The 20,480-nt window shown below is 38.7% G+C and overlaps 1 protein-coding gene across 3 annotated transcripts in view; it reads right to left on the reverse strand.

Annotated features, from left to right (window-relative positions):
• RAB18 (RAB18, member RAS oncogene family) overlaps nucleotides 1-12,610 on the reverse strand; it is a 31,181-nt gene extending 18,571 nt beyond the window's left edge. For 2 of the 3 annotated variants that reach the window (XM_065871465.1, XM_065871464.1), the window contains exons 1-2: nucleotides 12,363-12,430; nucleotides 8,096-8,151 (exon numbers count right to left, since the gene is read on the reverse strand). In XM_065871465.1, coding sequence (XP_065727537.1) covers nucleotides 8,096-8,151; nucleotides 12,363-12,430 — 124 coding nt within the window. Of the gene's footprint in view, nucleotides 1-8,095; nucleotides 8,152-12,362 lie in introns of all 3 variants that reach the window. The other variant, XM_065871463.1, reaches the window with a different exon arrangement.
• Between the last annotated feature and the right edge of the window lie 7,870 nt (nucleotides 12,611-20,480).

The following is a 20,480-nucleotide window of genomic DNA, read 5'->3' on the forward strand; positions in this document are numbered from 1 at the left end:
TAAGAAAAAAACCAATTAAAAACTGAACAAGACGTGGACACTTCACACACACACACAAAATATATACATATGGATAGCAAATAAGAACTTTAAAAGATGCTCAACATCATAAGTCATTAGAGAATGCAAAGTAAATCACAATGAGATTACTAGTACACACCTATTAGAATGATTACGATGTAAAAGTCTGACCATACTAAGTATAATGGATGGGGCTACAGAAAAACAAGAAAGGGGCTTCCCTGGTGGCGCAGTGGTTGAGAGTCTGCCGGCCGATGCAGGGGACACGGGTTCGTGCCCTGGTCTGGGAAGATCCCACATGCCAAGGAGCGGCCGGGCCTGTGAGCCATGGCCCCTGAGCCTGCGCGTCTGGAGCCTGTGCTCCGCGATGGCAGAGGCCACAACAGTGAGAGGCCCGCGTATCGCAAAAAAAAAAAAAAAATATATATATATATATATATATATATATACACACACACATATATATATATACTGCTAGTGGGAATGTAAAATGACACAACCACTTTATAAAAAAATGGACGACTGTTTTCCAAAGTTAAATATGCATTTACCATATGATCCAGCAATTCCATTATTGGGTAATTACTCTAGAGAAATAAAAATTAATTTTCATGTAAAATCCTGTACTTAAATGTTTTTAACACGTCTATTTATTATCACCAAAAACTGGAAACAACCCAAATGTCCTACAATGGGCAGACGACTTAACCAGCTCCGAAATGGAATACAACCCACCAATAAAAAGGAACAAACTACTGACACACAAAAACTCAGAGGCAGTTCAAAGGCATCATGCTAAGTGAAAAAACTCAGGTTGGAGGTTACACACGCTATTCCATCTATAGGACATTCTCAAAAACACAAAACTATAGTGATAAAGACCTAGCAGTGGCTGCCAGGGAATAGAGACGGGGAAAAAGTGTGCCTGAAAAAAGATGGCACTATGGGAACTCTTTTGGATGTTGGAACTGTTTGGTATCCTGATTGTGGTAGCGATTACATAACCATATACATTTGTTATAACACATATTAAATTCAAAGAACTCTATATCCCCAAAGAAGTCAATTTTACTATATCATAATTAAAAAAATATTGCTATCTACTTGGAACATAATAGATCAAAAATACTTTCTGAAAGAATAAATTATCAGAGGACATGTAAAATTTCTGCTTCTTTCCAATTTATTTTGCTGCCGAAGTAAAGATTGATGTTGTAAAACTGTTCCATGGGCTTTTAAAATAATTAGTTCTTCATTCAAAATATTTCTTGACTGTGTTATTCTATTTCCCATGACTTTATCTGTATCTTTTGGATCTATCTAATTATGAAAGAGATATAACAAATCTCCTAATATAAATGTATTTTCATCAAATTCTTCTCTTGTGTTTTAAACAGATTTGCTTTTATATATCATTTCTGTGTTTGGTGCCTACTTGTTTATGACTATTATAGCTGTTTTGTTAATTAATTTGGCTTTTCATCATTACATAATATCCTATTTGATTTTGTCCAGTGCATTAGCCCTGAATTCTACCTTAAATCATGTTATATTACCACCTCTGCTTCTATACTGGTGCATCCCTTTATTTCAACCTTTCCATATTTCTTTTAAGTACTTTTCAACTCCAATCTGGCAATGTGAATTATTAGGAGAATTGGACCCATTTACATTTAATTAACTGATAAATCTAATTTTGCTGCTTCCCTCTTATGTTTAGCATTTCTGACATTCTGTTCAAATCTGTGTTTGATCTTTTTCATTGCTGAGTTGTATTTCTGTGCTGTAATTAAAAGAATACCAAGTCAGGAGGCTGGATTTAGTCTCAGCCCTCTTACTAAGGTCTCGATAGCCAAGAGCTTATTAATTAATCTCTTTAAGTCAATTTCCCCCTTCTCATGAAAGAATATAAAAATTCCTGGTTTATCTGCTATTTAGTTATTTTGGGGGAGGGGGTAGAGGATAACAGGAGAGGGGGCATCAAGACAGATACGATAAAACCTTTAAGGATCCAAGGAGAACAAGATTAGGAGGACCTAGATCCCCAAGTCTCAGTTTACAAACAACCTAAAAAGTATTAACAATGAAATGTGCTAAGTGCTCTGCTCCCCCAGAAGACAGAGCTGAGAAGGAGTGAGCACTGGAGGAGAGGAAAGACGGTGAACAAGGTTACAAAGATCCGAGTCTGGGAAATGAAGAGACACCAGGGCTTTCCGTGGAGACTACTTAGAGGGAAAAATGGTTATGGTGCCTGTTGGTCTTATGGCGGCTAGCAGTAGCAAGATAAGAACATCTGGAGGGGAAAGAGGAGTGTGGAGGAAGGTCTTGTCAGAAGTAGGCTAAATTCTGAGGCTAACCTGACTCTTGCTGATGGACATGAGGCTGGCAGAGGGGTGGGTGGCTTTACTCCAAATGGAAGTCATTATCCAATAAATAAGAAATAAAATGACCAAAAAAAAGCCTGGAAATTAGGAAACACATTCCTAAATCAAAGATTTCAAATATTCAAAGAGGAAAGCAAAACTGAAAATTTAAACTATGTAGAGAGCAATGAAAAACAAACAGCCTATCACAACCTATGGGACAGAGTAAAACTTGTTCTTAGAGGACATCTTTATTAAAGAATAAAGACTAAAAAGAAGGGAACTTAATACTCATCTTAAGAAACTAACAAAATAAATCAAAATAAAAGTAGGAAGGAGAAAGAGGGGAAAAATAAAGCAATTCCTCAAACAATAAAATAGATACATTCCTTAAGGAAAAGACAGACCAAAAAAATGTACAAGTTTAGAAATGAGAGAACATGAACACAGATAATGAAGAGTTTAAACGAATATGACAGGGACTTCCCTGGTGGCCTGGTGCTCCCACTGCAGGGGGAATGGGCTCCACCCCTGCTCGGGAACCAAGAACTAAGATCCTGTGTACTGGCCAAAAAAAAAAAAGATACTACATGCAACTATCTTAACAAGTGAGTTGGGATTTTCCTTCCTAGCTGCACTCCTAAGACTGTCCTAAGAAACAGAGAACCTGAAGAGGTTGTAACAGTGAGGAAGAAGCTGGATCAGACTGACTCAGATGAAATATAACCTTCATAGAACAGATAATTCCAGTAGTATTTAAGCAAATAAGGACAGTTTAAAAAGACAGAAAGCTCCTTCATTGTATAAACTAATACAACTTTAATACCAAATTCTGATTTTTTAAAAATACAAAAAAGGAGAGTCCATCTTACATATAAAAATAGATGTAAAAATTCTAAATTAGTCAACAGAATCCAGAAATACATCAAACAAAATGAGTGAAGGCTTATCTAGGAAAGCAAGGACATTTCAGTATAAAAAGGTCTATCAACCATTAGTCAGTGCTGAAAAGGCATATAAAAAACATCACAACCTTTCCTAATAAAGCCTCTAAGTAGAATGGAAGAAAGAAACAATCTATATATGATCAAGACCATTTGTCATTATTCTAAATAAAGAAATGTCAGAGCCATTTTTATTACTTTAACATGTTTAATTGAATGAAATATTATGAAATAGTTCTATTTTACTTTCTGAATTATCTCATATTCCCAAGTATTAACAAGATTATAAACATTAAACATTAAACAAGATGTATAAACTACTTTGCATTTTAATTAAATTATCTTTCTGTTAAGTAAGCCCAAACTATAAGGTAACTTGTGTATGAAATCTGACAACTGCCCTTAGAAGCCAAACAGTCATGGGTATTTCTAAAAACTTACCAAGGGAGTGATAAGAATCACTGATCTAAAGTCAACCAACAACAAGCAAAATTTGTCTAACTTTAGTTGAAATGTATCAACCCTCAAAAAACACTTTCACATATTGTAACAATTGTAAGTCTTAAAGATTAAGAAATAGTTTGTGAGCCTGTCTTAAGTAGAGAGCCAGTTTTAAATTTTCTAATTTTTGTATTTGAAAATTTTTACTTAAAGTGCTCTTTTTGTATTCAAAGCTTACCTAAAATAGGGTAAATTAAAAAAACAAAAATAAAAAGCAAATTTTGCCTATTTAATCATACTATATAAAGTTAATGTAACTACTTTCTATATCCATGCTTAAATTTCAACCAATTGTATCTATGCAGTTGATTAAATACCTCAGGTAAAGACCTGATTAAGCACCATCTTATGGCCTGACCATAGCAAAAAGAGAAATCTAATGCTTATTATTTCCCCCCCAAATATTCCCATGTAACAAACAAAAACCTGGTCAAAATATTCTTACAATTTTGTCTGTGTGTTTATTTCTATGTCAGATACGTTACCTCGGATTATATATCATTAAATATTGGTTGTGTTTCATTATGTTTCTTCTTTTAAGACTCAAACATACTATGTAAAATCTCCTTTTCTGATTTCCATATCTATCATTTTCTCACTCTAATTTGTTTTAATATTCTTATTCATTTTGGTAAATTCTACCCACTTTTCCATTCCTAGCTTCTGTGTTCTTTATTGTGTTTCCCAGTTTCTACTGTCCCTTGTGATCCTTCCAATCTCACCTTCATTTCAGTGATGGTTTTATTTTCTTATCTTTTCTTTCTTTCCACTCAATCAGCTCACACTGCATTTTCTCATGTAGTCGAACTATCTCTTCCCCGACCTCTTATATCACTGTTTTGTGCTCTCACTGATAAATATTTCCATTAAGCCTTTTAAATTCATGGCAAAATGTTTGGTCATTATTTTCATCTTCTTTACAGCAATATTTTTTTCTGGTGAGGATTCTTCAACTGTCCTTTGTTTTTCCATTCCTTTCTTCCTTTTCGATTCTTGAATGGTGGTAGTGGCCTTGAGCTGGATTCTTTTTTACTAAGTCATAGTTGAAAGTGGTGAGGTTTTCCTGGACAAGCTATTTGCAGGAGGTTCATGCAGAAAGCCATAGTGGATCAGTTCCGCACTGGAAAAATTTTGTCTTGATTCAGGGTTTTACATGAGAATCAGTTAGTTTTTTATTTCTCAACATTCAGAGGAGATAGGCAACCTAGAGGTTTTTCAAAGGCATCTATCTCCTCCCTTACTGCTACAGAGACAGACAAAATGCAAAAATGGCTGGTTTGTATGACTCCTTGTTTGGCTTCACCTTCCCAACTTCTTAAAACCAAACCAGATGCAGGGCAACTCCTGCCATTAGCTTAAGAAGCCATTTTGCTTTTACAAACAAGGGATATAGGTTTTGCATCTCACAGTGGGCCTCTCAACCTCATGAAGCACCTCTTGCTGGCTCCGAGCTCTGCAGCCCTGGCATCGCCTACTTTCTCCTACAGGCGGCCTGTCTGGTCCCCACTGCTCTTGGCAGCCATTCTACCTATTTTGTGGCTTGGTGTTTTAGCTGCCTTCTAGTATAGTGGTCTACGGGGTTGGGGTTTTGGTTTCTCCCTCTCTTTGTTATTAGTCAATTGCCAGAAAGCAGAAGATGAAAATGCCAACTCTATAGTACCATCTTCAAGCCCCAAATCCGATAACTACCTTAATAGAGTATTTCATACAAGACAGGAACTTGAGTGTCTCACTGTATTACTGAAAGATGAAGGTGTGCTTTCCTTACTATTATACTGGGAGGTAAATACTAATTTTCATATGGCCATTAACAACTGGGCTAATTATTTTTATTTCAAAAACTCATGTATATTGGTTATAACCTAGGGCAGAAAATTATCTGATGCCGAAATGTAAAAGATACTTTTCAAGACCCAAGGCCCATTGGGGGAACAAATTATGTATATTCTCATCAGTATGCTACAATCTTAGTATTTGCTTTTAAAGCAAAGCCTTTTTAGTAATAAAGACAACGAATGATCTGTCAATCTGCAAGTCCCCAGTTACATTTGGGTTTGAAATGAAGACAGATAATTTATAGTATATATAAGATCACTCCCTTAGGAAAATTTTAACTCTAGGCAAGTTTATTTTCCTGCCAGTTATTATTCTTCTACTCCTCGCTTATCCAATAACAGGTATGTTCTGAACAAAATCAAGTTTTATTAATAACTGATTTTTTAAAGGAGCAAATGATATACCAAAACCAAATTAAATAGATTTTGAATTACTAGTGTTTTAAATGATTCCCTTTTACACACATAACAGTAAATCTGTCAATGTTAACATGTCATTCAAAAGCTAAGTAATGCCTTATTAAACATTTAGAGGCACTGTGAGCTCATACTGATAGAAAGAAACAAAGAACTCTTCTTTACAGAATTCTAAATAAGAAATGGAAATGGAAGGATGGAATTTGAAAAACCACAGCTGGACAACCGCCATAGTTGGAATGACAGGATGACAGTTTACAGTGGAGAGACTTGGTGTACATCATCTTAAGGAACCAAGTCCCATCACAGTAATGGCACAAATATACACCATGCTCTGACAAGCACTTCTGAGGAATTCCTGACCAAAATGCATAGCCTGAATCTAACCATGAAGACACACAGACAAATGCAATTGAAGGATATTCTACAATAACTGGCCTGTATGTGCTCTTCAAAAATGTCAAGGCCATGAAAGACATAGAAAGAGTGAAGAACTGTTCAGATTAAGAGACTCAGGAAAAATGACAACAAAATTCAATATGTGGGCTTCCCTGGTGGCACAGCGGTTGAGAGTCCGCCTGCCGGTGCAAGGACACGAGTTCGTGCCCCAGTCTGGGAAGGTCCCACATGCCGTGGAGCGGCTGGGCCCATGAGCCATGGCCACTGGGCCTGCACGTCCGGAGCCTGTGCTCCGCAACGGGAGAGGCCACAACAGTGAGAGGCCCGAGTACCGCAAAAAAAAAAAAAAAAAAAAAATTCAATATGTGATGCTGGACTGGATTCTGGACCAGAAACAATTCTTTTTCTTTGGTATATAAGACATTAGTGGGACAACTGATGAAATCTGTCTGTATACAGGAGAACTGTATCCATGTTCATCTAGAAAATACACATTAGAGTACTTAGAGGTTAAAGACACTGAAGACACTCTGCAATTTTCTCTCAAACAATTTGAAAAAAGCAAGAATACTGTGTATGTGTATGTAGACAGTGAATGATAAGGCATATGTGATAAATGTTAACATTTGGGGAATTTGATTAAGATATACAGGAATTCTTTGAACTATTTTTACAACTTTTCTCTAAGTATGAAATTATTTAACAATAAAAAGGAAAAAAAAATCAACCCAGTTAATAGAAACTCTTTATTTTGCCTAATAATAACACAAGGATCATCTTTACTACATTCTACTCATCAGATCATGAAATTTTAGAGCTGGAAAAAAAATGTATTCTCACCAAAATTCCTCAACTTACAGAAGACAAGGAAGTGAATGATTTGCTCAAGATGACAACGTTCAAGGCAGAGCCAAGACTATTATCCTGCTCTGACTCAGCTCTTCCTACTGCTGCAAGCTGTCTCTTGTTCCTTTACATTGTCACCTACTCCCTAAACATGTGACACCAGAATATTTAGCTCTGTCTTATATATCCTAATAAGCTGGTGTGACAAACCACTTTCAGGCAATCTAAATTTCATTTTTAAAAGGCAGTTATGTATTACTGCTTCTAACAGTCTTTAATAACTAATATCAATAAATATGCTGCCAGAATACATGCCAGATACTGTACTGAGTGCTAAAAATACAAAATTAACATACTACTGCTGGGTGATACTGCTAGGTCCATTATGACAGAGACCAAGTCTGCATTATTGAACATTATAACCCACCTCTTAGGACAGTGCCTGGCATGCAATAAACATTCAAATGACTGTATGCTGCTAAATAACAGACAACCCATAGCACAGGAATGTGTATACAGATAATCGTAATATCCGCAGTGTTAACAAAGTACCACGAGACAACAGAAAAGGACCTTCTTTTGCTTGGTGAGATCTACAAAGGCTTCAGAAATTTAATGACTACCAAAGTTAAGACTTGAAAGACAAATAAGATTTTGACAGACATGGAAGCAATGGGGTGGTGAGAGGATGGGTAGGGGGAGTTAGATGAAACAGCCTGAAGCAAGAAAATATTTGGCATTTCTACTAAATTTTTAAACATAGGCTTACCTATTGTTGCTGCAAGCTCTGGATCAAAAGTATCATCTGTGAACCTCAAGAGCAGGCTAAAAGAGATGTTAAAAAGACAGATTAGTAATTTGGCTTTTCTTTCTAATCACTTGATAAATCTTCCTGATTGTTTTATTTCATCACTAGTTAGATGCAGATAAGCCTCAGGGCAGGTATACACAGAGGAATTAAATTATTGGAATGGCAATTAAAGAGTCCCAAAAGCAAAGTAGTTTTTACTAGAAAATATATTCCCTATGCTCCCCTGCTCAATTCCCCACGTGTGAAAACGACTGTGTTTTTGCTTTTTTATAACTGTATTGGTATGTCCTTCTGAGAAAACGATATTAGCAAACATTTGACACTTAGTTAACTGACATGGACAAAAAGGGGAAAAGTAAGTCTTTTGGAATGCAACAAATTAATTTTTTAAAAAATCTAATGCATAATTCACTCTGAATTCAGGTAAAAACAGAAAGGTGTGAAGTCTAGCATTTTGAAACAAGTAGTTAAGACTATTACCCAAGTGGAAAGAGATACAATAAAAAGTACTCCAAGATTTTGTCTCCCAGAATTATTTTAACATAAGGCAGAAGTGTCAGTTATTAGCTCTTCAAAAATAAAATCTAAGCTTTTGTTAAAGCCCTAGATTTATAAAATTAATCAACTGCCCCTCACGTTATCTCCTAAGTAGGACGAGACCATTCTATTGACCTATTTGCATTAATAAAATCAAGACAATCGCTATCCCATGTCTGAATTGCAGCAAAAAAATGTATGAATATTTCTATAGATTATAATTATTGCTGCTTAAGATTTTTTTTTTTGCCCACAGGGTTGCAAAACGTAACGGCCTCTTGGTAGTTCCCGAACACAGTGTCATTAATTCTATTTGAAGGATTAACTCTCCGTTTCCTGGTTTTGCTTTTTGTTGATCATAAAACCAGCACCACAAAAGCAAAGTAAAAAGAATCATATTGTAGATTTTTCTACTTAACATTGAACACTCTTGACTATAACTCATTTTACTTACCTCCAACATGAATTAGGTGACAGCACTAATAAGAATCTTAAAACACTACTCATAAGAATTTTCTTCTCTGCCCAGCATTAAACTTCAAATCAACAAAGGTGAAGATTTCGCTGAAAATTTCAGTTACTCACAATTTAAGAATAGAAAGGTTGTGTATCTATACTCAGTCACCAAAGAAAATATTATTACAAAAACGTAGAATCTTGTTGAGTAGTAATAATAACACCATAATAACATAAATAATAACAATGGTATTGGCTATTATTTATTAAACATCGACAATGTGGCAGACACTGAGCCAGCAGTTTTTCTTTGCTTGTCATTAATGGTATTTTGTCAGGAAAGACAAGGGTGTAAAGCAACAAATTTTAATACAGACTTCGAGTATAAGGCAGCAGATCTTAGCCAGGGGTAAACTATTAGCTCGAAATGTATTCTAAATTCTATGTGTACATTTTTCTAGGCAGGGAGTCTATTTCTCTATTAGATTTGACAGGAACCCACAACCCGAAAATGATTAAGAGCCACTGCTCTAAAGGATGTACGTTTAAGCCTTCATATTTTCAAAGTTAAAGGAGCAAAATACTCTCCATGCAGAGCTATAGATGGAAGGAGACCACCAATCCACTTGGAGACCAAATCTGTAATTAATCAGTGCGATTATAAGTAACACGCATTTCTCAATTTACAAATGAAATTGGTCAAAAAGGATGGGATATAAGGGGCACAGGAGGGACAGCAACTTAAATAACAGAAGGTCTCTATAATCCCTCCCAGTTTCTGAAACACCTGGCTACTTCTTCACTTCCCTATGGCTAGTCACGGAATCAAAGACCATTACACATTTAACACTTGATAGGGTCTGAGAGATTTCTACCCAACCTCACTTTTCGAACAAAGAAATGAAGGCCTGGAGTGTCTGAGTGACAAAGGTCACACAAGTGGCAGCACCAGTTTCATCACTCTCATCTCCTGGCTCCTCTCACACATGCTCATTACACTCCAAGTACGGAATAAACTGGAAAAATAACCCACTAGTTTGAATTAGTTAAGATGTCCTTTGTTGTGCAATGATTTCTCAACAACACAAGTGATACATCACTTCCACTAACTCTAGATTTATAAAGAAATAGAAACCATTGGTTAGAACAACCCTGTAAGATTATATCCATGACAAGTGTTTTTATACTTACCTTAAAAAGATAGGCTTCTAAAGTCATTTATTCTCATCTTATCCAGAAAGTGTTCAAAGTTTTTTCCATAGCATATGACATACACCACAAATGTGTATCTAGCCAGAAAAATAAGCCAACTTTCTCCTTAAATGCAATCCTTTCTTGAAAGAGGTAAAGGTGTTAAAATTTTGCAGTGAGTAGTTGATAATTCACCACTAACTATTGAGAAAAAATCTGGAGCACATTAGATCCAAATAAATTTGTTTGAGGGGAGGGAACCAAGGGAACCAGTAAATCCACTTAACAGATTTTACTCTAGAGGAAGAACTTCAGTTATGTGAACACTGCACTGCAGTTAGCTTTCAAGTAATCACCCATCTAACACATTTAGAAAAGGTGCCAATCAACCATGTTTGGGGCTGAACCACATGAAAGGACATTCAACCATTCCTAACTTCAAAATCAGCAATTTCATATGTCTTAACCTAAATGAGGGTCACATCTCAAGAAGCAAATGGTCACAAGGCCAAGGAATTCCTATTAAGACAATGTTTATATATTACCTAGCTTTTTAACCCTCAAATACAATAGATGGTGATCATGAAAATGATTTTATTCAGCCCTTTAAGTAACACACACACACATAAATCATACTATCTTTTTAGCCCACAGTGTTTCATTAATTTATTCCTTCTTAGGTACAAATCCCTCACTCTAACATACAGAGTACATTAAATGAGAGAAACTATGAAAATGTACTGTCATGCTTTAAAAACACATAAAGTTTCAGAATATATTTACAGAGTAAGGTTTCAAATACTCAAGTATTTTATTTCTTTTTCTTTCTTTTTTTTTTTTTGCGGTACGCGGGCCTCTCACTGTTGTGGCCTCTCCCGTTGCGGAGCACAGGCTCCGGACGCGCAGGCTCAGCGGCCATGGCTCACGGGCCCAGCCGCTCCACGGCATGTGGGATCTTCCCGGACCGGGGCACGAACCCGTGTGCCCTGCATTGACCGGCGGACTCTCAACCACTGCGCCCCCAGGGAAGCCCTCAAGTATTTTTTTAAAAAAAAGTAAGACTTCACGAAGTTAATGTGAAAGATAAGTTTATCAGGAGGTACAGCTAAAATATGAAATTGCTTGCAGCTCCTGGAATTTGTATATTATTTGAAGATCAAAGCAGCGTAGAATACAAGGAGCTCGTAATCATAGGGCGAGGATACCTTCACCTGGAGAACTTTGTTCCAGGATGTGGATGAAATCACAGCCCTCTTGCGATACGCTCCAGGCTCCACGTCTTCCCTTGTACTCAACTCTAACTACTGTCAGTTATTTTCCCCCAAGAAAGAAGAGACACATGCTAATGTGTTCTTTTACCTCTATATGATGCGGCACAATGACAAGTAACAATCACACTTGATTTTGAAAAGCGGCCCACAGCTTAAGCTCTACCTTCTCAGGCTAAAGTGAATTATTTAAGCAATCAGAAGACTGAAGAGTTCTTTCACAGCTGACTCATTTAAAAAAAAAGAAAAAAGAAAAAAAAGCGGTTGAGGGGTGCACCATAATAGGCCAGGAATGCGACCTACGGCGTCGCGAAACTTCCCGTGCAGAACTTGACGTATTACGAGGCAGGCCGGCCGAAACCCCAGCGGTAGAGCTACACCTCTCAACTCGCGGGGTGCAGGGAGCCTGGCCCCGGGGCCCAGAGGCCTAGCCCTCGGCCGAACTCGGGCCCAAGCCCGCCCGCCGCGCCCTAGGCTCCTCTACAGCAAACCGCCGGGCGGGCGGCGGCCCCGGAACTGTTTTCCTCTGGGTGCGACAGGAGGCGAAGCGATCCAGGGAGCCGGGCCTGGCAGAGGCCGTGGACCGGGCGGCGGGGTGGCGGAGCCGCGGGGCCGCGCAGCGAGAAGGCCCGGAGGCCGCGGGCGGAGGCCGCCCCAGCTCGGGCCGCGCCCGGCCGTCGCCGTTTACCGTTCCCGCCGCGGCCCAGGGGACAGCGGCCACCGAGACGGAAAGGGCCCTGTCACCCTCGTCACGGCTCGCAGAGCCGCCTCACCTGGACTTGCCCACGCCACTCTCGCCGATGATGAGGATCTTCAGGGTGGTCAGCACGTCTTCGTCCATCCTGACCCTGCTCCGCTCGGCTCACAGCTGGCCGCCCCGCTCCGCCTCTCAGCCCTTCCCCGGGGGGAGCCGCCGCGCATGCGCCCCGCGCCGCCGGGGCCACCTTCCTTTCACACCGGGTGTTTAGGTTGCAGGAGCCCCGCACGCCCGGGTTCCGCCTGGAGGTAGCTCTGCGTCGGCGCAAACCCAAGTCCCAGGTGTCCTTCCGGGGAGGGCAACTCCTCCCTTGCGCAAGCGCAGAGGGAGAGCGCCGGGTGTGATTTCACCCGGTTCGCAGCCTCTTCCCCTTCTCCAGCCCTCATTTAACCTCCTTCCTTGGTGCACGTACTCGGAAGAGGACTGAGTCAGGGGAGTATGGTTCTCTTTGATTTCAATAGCTGCTCAAAACAGCTGCATTGCAGTGGCAACAGTCTTGTGCGCGAAGGCAGATTATCTTAGTTTTAGGTCCCAGCCACCGTATAACCGCTTTGCATTACCTAGACTTCTGAGCCTGTTCCCCTCAGTTGGCACAATTATACTTCTAACAACAAGACCGGCGTCTTAGAATTATTATGAAGATTAAATGAGTTAATTTCTGATGGTACTTTGTAAACTCAAGTGCTCTATAAAAGGTGTGATCTGGTATTATTAACTTCCTGGCTGTTTGACAAATACCCTTCACACCTCACTTCATATTCAGAGAGATGTAAACCTCACATAGATCAGGTGCATACAGATCTCTGGTGGTGCAACTCAAGCTAACTGTTACTCATAAGAGCTGCTACACCACAACTGCAGGAATGTATGTACATGCTTTGTCTTCTTGGCAAGCTATAAATCTTAGTGAGGGCGTCAAACCTCATGTATAGTAACTAACAAAGTGCCTGGTACGTGGCAGACACTAAACATTAGCCTCCCATCTTATTTTCTTTTACCTGCAGCTAATGCCAGATACAATAGATATTTAATTAAAGAATACATGTTAATAAAAGTTAAAATAAATTAAGGAAATAATCTTTTTAAATACCCAGAAAAGCTCTTGTGTTAGATACCCAAATGGTATCCCACCCGCCGATACCCTTCTCCTCCTTCAGGTCTTTGCTCTAATGTTTCCTTCTTAATGAAGGCTTCCCTGTACACACTACTCGAAATCTGCAAATCCTTCCAACATTCCCTATACCTCTTTCCATTGTTTTTCTGCATGCACTTACTGCCCTCCAATATATACTCTACTACTTTGTTCACTGTCTAATCTTCCCCAAAGAAAAGGGAAGCTTCATGAAGGCAAGGATTTTGTTTTGTTTTGTTCGTTCTACCCTCTGTGTCTAGAGTAGTTCCTGACATATAATATGTGCTAAATAAATATTTGTTAAATGAATTAATTGAATGAACATTCTTCCATTCCTAACTTTGGAAGGTGATGTCAACCAGGCAACCTCAACCTCTCAAAATAGCACTTGAAACCTCAATCAAGACTATCCAGCCTACTTTTAGCCATGACATCAAGAGCTTATTAGTGAGACTCACAATATTGTCAAGTTCTCCTGCTCTGGGGCAGTGATTCTAAAAGTGTAGTCCCCAGATCCCTAGAGATCCCCTTCAGGGACGAACACAGATCAAACTATGTTCACAGTTATTCAAGATGCTGTTTACTTTTTTCACTCTGGCTCTTTGATACTACAGTGGAGTTTTCCAGAGGCTATATACAGTGTGATAGCAAAACAGATTGAAGGCAGAACCAGATCTTAGAATTCAGCTATTTTCTATTAAGCCAGACATTAAAAAGATTTTCCAAAACGTAAAACAGTGCCACTTTTTCACTAATTTTTTGTTTTAAAATAATTATTTTCATAAACATTTATACTAACTAGTAATAGGTTTATTATGTTTTAAGATGGTTTAATACATATGTTTAAAATTTTCTCAGTTCTAATTTGAATAGTAAATATGAATAGTCATCAGCTCTTTCAAGTCCTCAATAATTTGTAACAGTGTACAATAATCTGTACAACCAAAAATTTTGAGAACTGTTGCATGGCACAGCTGGCAAGACGTCTCCACGTGGGTCTGTCCAGGTGCAGAAAACCAAGCTAAACATGAATCATGCTGACGTCATCGTCTTCTCCTCTATACTAGCTTTTCCTCCTGATTTCCTTTTTAAGGAATGACATTAACAGCCACTCACCTTCCTCAGCCTCACTACCCACATCCCTTAAGCATCCTGAAATGTATCCACTTTCTTCACTTCTATCATCACTGCTAATGTCAGGTCAGCACCTCAGTTTCTTGCTGGATCACCTGCCCTGTTAGCTGCGCCGCTGGCCTTCCTGCCTTCATTCTTCTCTCCCCTCAGGCTCTTCTCTACTCTGCAGTCAAAGTGGCACTGCTGAAGTGCAGACCCAGTCCAGTCATCCCACCTTCTTTTTGTTGCTCACTGCCCTTCTAAGTATTTATTATTTTATCATAGGCCCTGGTTATCCCTCCAACCTCATCTCTTGCTATCTCACGCCTTGCACTCTGTGTTCTGGTCAAATTAAACTCCTTTCATATTTCCAGTGAGCCGTGTTTGCCAGTCTCCAGGACCTTGTCATCCCTTCCGCCTGGAGTCCTCTTCTTTCCTCTGCCCCCAGTCCCATCCCTGCACATACACACACTTTTGCTTAGGCAGCTCCTACTCATACTCCATGTTCCAGTTTTTGGATCTATTTCTCTGGAATGATTTCTCAGGCCTCCCAGGTCAGCATTACATTGTGTTCCGATAGTGTCCTATGCGTCTATTGTGGTATGTACCCCACAGTATTATAATTGCTTGTTCTCCTACCAGAATGTGTGCTTCTTGAAAGCAGAATTGATTAGTGTACTGTTCACTGTTCTGTCTCCAGCATGCAGTGTAATGCCAAGCGTAGAGTAGGTGCTCAAAAAATATTTGTAAATATAAAAACCTCAAATCAACTTCAGAAATTTGGAACAGTGAGGTCTTCTTTTTTATTTGTTGCTTATATGGGTTGGAGTGTCTCTTGAATCTCTGTCTTGAACATTAGGGGAAGAAAAACCTCGGTAATTCTTAATGCACAACCATTACCAGGTATTGCGAGAAAGGAAGCAAGCATCAGGCACAGGTAAGGCAAGAGAGTATTTTTTGTGCTAAATAGGTGACACAGAAAATAAATGCTCCGGAAATTCAGACAAGAGTAATTGATCACTGAAGCTTAGGGCCACCAGAAAAGGCTTCAGGAAGGAAGCAGGACTTGAAAAGGGGTACAGTTTAGACAAGTGCAAGAAAGGGGGTACCGCTTCAGGCAGAATGAATCTAGCATAAACAAAGGCATCAGGACTCTATGTAAAATATAACCTTTTAGATGGATGAATCTGGCTATGTACAGGAAGAATTAGGGAACAGACAGGAGTAAAGACATTGTGGACAAAGAATGTCACCTGCCATATCAGTAAACAAAGGATGTTGCCACCACCAAGCTGTCAGCTACTGCAGCCGCACCCAGAGGTGTACCCTGAGGGGACTCAAAATTGGAAAGAATAGGATACTGGCACTAGACAGTGAAGATGCATATCAAAGGAATGATTTCAATAAGCCCAGACTCCTGCATCTTCCCGTGCATAGGAAAAATGCTAAATCCATTAAATTGAGATGTCTATTTCTTTAATTAGCAGTAATCTTTTGATGTTTGACCACCTGTTTTATGTTTTTTTCCAAAAACTCATATATATGCTGGCTCTTTGCTTACCTCTTTGGAACAGTCCCTCAGAGCTATCTGAGAGACTGTATCCCTGGCTTAACTCCTCTGTTAAGTCAACCAAATAAAATATAATTCTCAACTTTTAGGTTGTGCATTTTGTTTTTAGTCCACAGCATGGAGACCTCATAGGAAATTAGGGGAAGACCTGAATGTGGTGGTGATGGGGGTTGGGGACTGGAAATGGAGGCATATATACAAACGACGCAAGGAACAATTGCCCCACGCCCAGTGAAGGATGAGGAGAAGAAAACGGTGAGAAAAGTATCAAGAATTTCTCTACTATTGTAAGTCTCAGTGCGACCAATAAGCAGGCAAACTTTTGACAGAAATGGTGATGAAAATGGGTTACATTTTAACCATGTTGAATTTTATGTGAAGGTACACCTTGGAGGCAAAATTTTTCAGAACCCTTTTAGAGCTGTGCTTCTGAAATTCAGGCCAGATAGCAAGACACCAAAACAGAAGTATCAGGAAGATGACATTCCTGGCCAACAGTCTGGCCTGGGGGATCTGTTTCCCATATGCACTGTTTTGTTTTGTTTTTAACATCTTTATGGGAGGATAATTGCTTTACAATGTCGTGTTAGTTTCTGCTGTATAACAGTGAATCAGCAATACGTATACATATATCCCCATATCCCCTCCCTCCTGAGTCTCCCTCCCACCCTCGCTACCCCACTCCTCTAGGTGGTCACAAAGCACTGAGCTGATCTCCCTGTGCTATGCAGCTGCTTCCCACTAGCTAGCTATTTTACCCTTGGTAGTGTATATATGTCCACACCACTCTCTCACTTCGTCCCAGCTGACCCTTCCCCCTACCCGTGTCCTCAAGTCCGTTCTGCATGTCTGCGTCTTTATCCGTGTCCTGCCCCTAGGTTCTTCAGAACCATTTTTTTCTTTTAGATTCCATATATATGTGTTAGAATATGGTATTTGTTTTTCTCTTTCTGACTTACTTCACGCTGTATGACAGACTCTAGGTCCATCCACCTCACACAAATAACTCAATTTCGTTTCTTTTTATGGCTGAGTAATATTCCATTGTATATATGTGCCACATCTTCTTTATCCATTCATCTGTCAATGGACACTGACATTGCTTCCATGTCCTGGCTGTTGTAAATAGTGCTGCAGTGAACATTGCAGTACATGACTCTTTTTGAATTATGGTTTTCTCAAGGTATATGCCCAGTAGTGGGATAGCTGGGTCATATGGTAATTCTATTTTTAGTTTTTTAAGGAACCTCCATACTGTTCTCCATAGTGGCTATACCAATTTACATTCCCACCAACAGTGCAAGAGGGTTCCCTTTTCTCCACACCCTCTCCAGCATTTATTGTTTGTAGATTTTTTGATGATGGCCATTCTGACAGGTGTGAGGTGATACCTTACTGTAGTTTTGATTTGCATTTCTCTAATGATTAGTGATGTTGAGCATCCTTTCATGTCTTTGTTGGCAGTCTGTATGTCTTCTTTGGAGAAATGTCTATTTAGGTCTTCTGCCCATTTTTGGATTGGGCTGTTTGTTGTTTTGATATTGAGCTGCATGCGCTGCTTGTATATTTTGGAGATTAATTCTTTGTCAGTTGTTTTGTTTGCAAATATTTTCTCCCATTCTGAAGATAGTCTTTTCGTCTTGTTTATGGTTTCCTTTGCTGTGCAAAAGCTTTTAAGTTTCATTAGGTCCCATTTGTTTATTTTTATTTTTATTTCCATTTCTCTAGGAGGTGGGTCAAAAAGGATCTTGCTGTGATTTATGTCGAAGAGTGTTCTTCCTATGCTTTCCTCTAAGAGTTTTATAGTGTCTGGCCTTTCATTTAGGTCTCTAATCCATTTTGAGCTTATTTTTGTGTATGATGTTAGGAAGTGTTCTAATTTCATTCTTTTACATGTAGCTGTCCAGTTTTCCCAGCACCACTTATTGAAGAAGCTGTCTTTTCTCCATTGTATATTCTTGCCTCCTTTATCAAAGATAAGGTGACCATATGTATGTTGGTTTATCTCTGGGCTTTCTATCCTGTTCCACTGATCTATATTTCTGTTTTGTGCCAGTACCATACTGTCTTGATTATTGTACCTTTGTAGTATCGTCTGAAGTCAGGGAGTCTGATTCTTCCAGCTCCATTTTTCTTTCTCAAGGTTGCTTTGGCTATTCGGGGTCTTTTGTGTTTCCATACAAAATGTGAAATTTTTTGTTCTAGTCTGTGAAAAATGCCCTTGGTAGTTTGATAGGGGTTGCACTGAATCTGTAGATTGCTTCAGGTAGTATAGTCATTTTCACAATGTTGATTCTTCCAATCCAAGAGCATGGTATATCTCTCCATCTATTTGTATCATCTTTAATTTCTTTCATCAGTGTCTTATAGTTTTCTGCATACAGGTCGTTTGTCTCCTTGGGTAGGTTTATTCCTAGGTATTATATTCTTTTTGTTGCAATGGTAAATGGGAGTGTTTCCTTAATTTCTCTTTCAGATTTTTCATCATTAGTGTATAGGAATACAAGAGATTTCTGCGCAATAATTTTGTATCCTGCTACTTTACCAAATTCATTGATTAGCTCCAGTAGTTTTCTGGAAGCATCTTTAGGATTCTCTATGTATAGTATAATGTCATCTGCAAACAGTGACAGCTTTACTTCTTCTTTTCTGATTTGAATTCCTTTTATTTCTTTTTCTTCTTTGATTGCAGTGGCTAAAACTTCCAAAACTATGTTGAATAATAGTGATGAGAGTGGGCAACCTTGTCTTCTTTCTGATCTTAGAGGAAATGGTTTCAGTTTTTCACCATTGAGAACGATGTTGGCTGTGGGTTTGTCATATATGGCCTTTATTATGTTGAGGTAAGTTCCCTCTATGCCTACTTTCTGGAGAGTTTTTATCATAAATGGGGGGGGGTTGAATTTTGTCGAAAACTTTTTCTGCATCTATTGAGATTATCATATGTTTCTTACCCTTCAATTTTTTAATATGGTGTATCACATTGATTAATTTGCATATACTGAAGAATCCTTGTATTCCTGGGATAAACCCCTCTTGATCATGTGTATGATCCTTATAATGTGCTGTTGGATTCTGTTTGCTAGTATTTTGTTGAGGATTTTTGCATCTATATTCATCTGTGATATTGGCCTGTAGTTTTCTCTTTTTGTGACATCTGTGTCTGGGTTTGGTATCAGGGTGATGGTGGCCTAGTAGAATGAGTTTGGGAGTGTTCCTCTCTCTGCTATATTTTGGAAGAGTTTGAGAAGGATAGGTGTTAGCGCTTATCTAAATGTTTGATAGAATTTGCCTGTGAAGCCATCTGGTTCTGGGCTTTTGTTTGTTGGAAGATTTTTAATCACAGTTTCCACTTCAGTGCTTGTGATTGGTCTGTTTATATTTTCTATTTCTTCCTGGTTCAGTCTCAGAAGGTAGTGCTTTTCTAAGAATTTGTCTGTTTCTTCCAGGTTGTCCATTTTATTGGCATAGAGTTGCTTGTAATAATCTCTCATGATCCTTTGTATTTCTGCAGTGTCAGTTGTTACTTCTCCTTTTTCATTTGTAAGTCTGTTGATTTGAGTCTTCTCCCTTTTTTTCGTGATGAGTCTGCCTAATGGTTTATCAATTTTGTATATCTTCTCAAAGAACCAGCTTTTAGTTTTATTGATCTTTGCTATTGTTTCCTTTGTTTCTTTTTCACTTATTTCTGATCTGATCTTTATGATTTTTTTCCTTACACTAACTCTGGGGTGTTTTTGTTGTTGTTCTTCTTCTTCTTTCTCTAATTGCTTTAGGTGTAAGGTTAGGTTGTTTATTTGAGATTTTTCTTGTTTCTTGAGGTAGGATTGTATTGCTATAAACTTCCCCCTTAGAACTACTTTTGCTGCATCCCATAGGTTCTGGGTTGTCATGTTTTCATTGTCATTTGTTTCTAGTTATTGTTTTATTTCCTCTTTGATTTCTTCAGTGATCTCTTGGTTATTTAGTAGCATATAGTTTAGCCTCCATGTGTTTGTATTTTTTACAGTTTTTCTTCCTGTAATTGATATCTAGTCTCATAGTGTTGTGGTCGGAAAAGATACTTGATATGATTTCAGTTTTCTTAAATTTACCAAGGCTTGATTTGTGACCCAAGATATGCTCTATCCTGGAGAATGTTCCATGAGCACATGAGAAAGAAGTGTATTCTGTTGTTTTTGGATGGAATGGCCTATAAATATCAAATTAAGTCCATCTTGTTTAATGTGTCATTTAAAGCTTGTGTTTCCTTATTTATTTTCATTTTGGATGATCTGTCCATTGGTGAAAGTGGGTGTTAAAATCCCCTACTATTATTG

This window comes from Phocoena phocoena, chromosome 2 (genome assembly GCF_963924675.1).
Source record: "Phocoena phocoena chromosome 2, mPhoPho1.1, whole genome shotgun sequence".
NCBI classification, from domain to species: domain Eukaryota; kingdom Metazoa; phylum Chordata; class Mammalia; order Artiodactyla; family Phocoenidae; genus Phocoena; species Phocoena phocoena.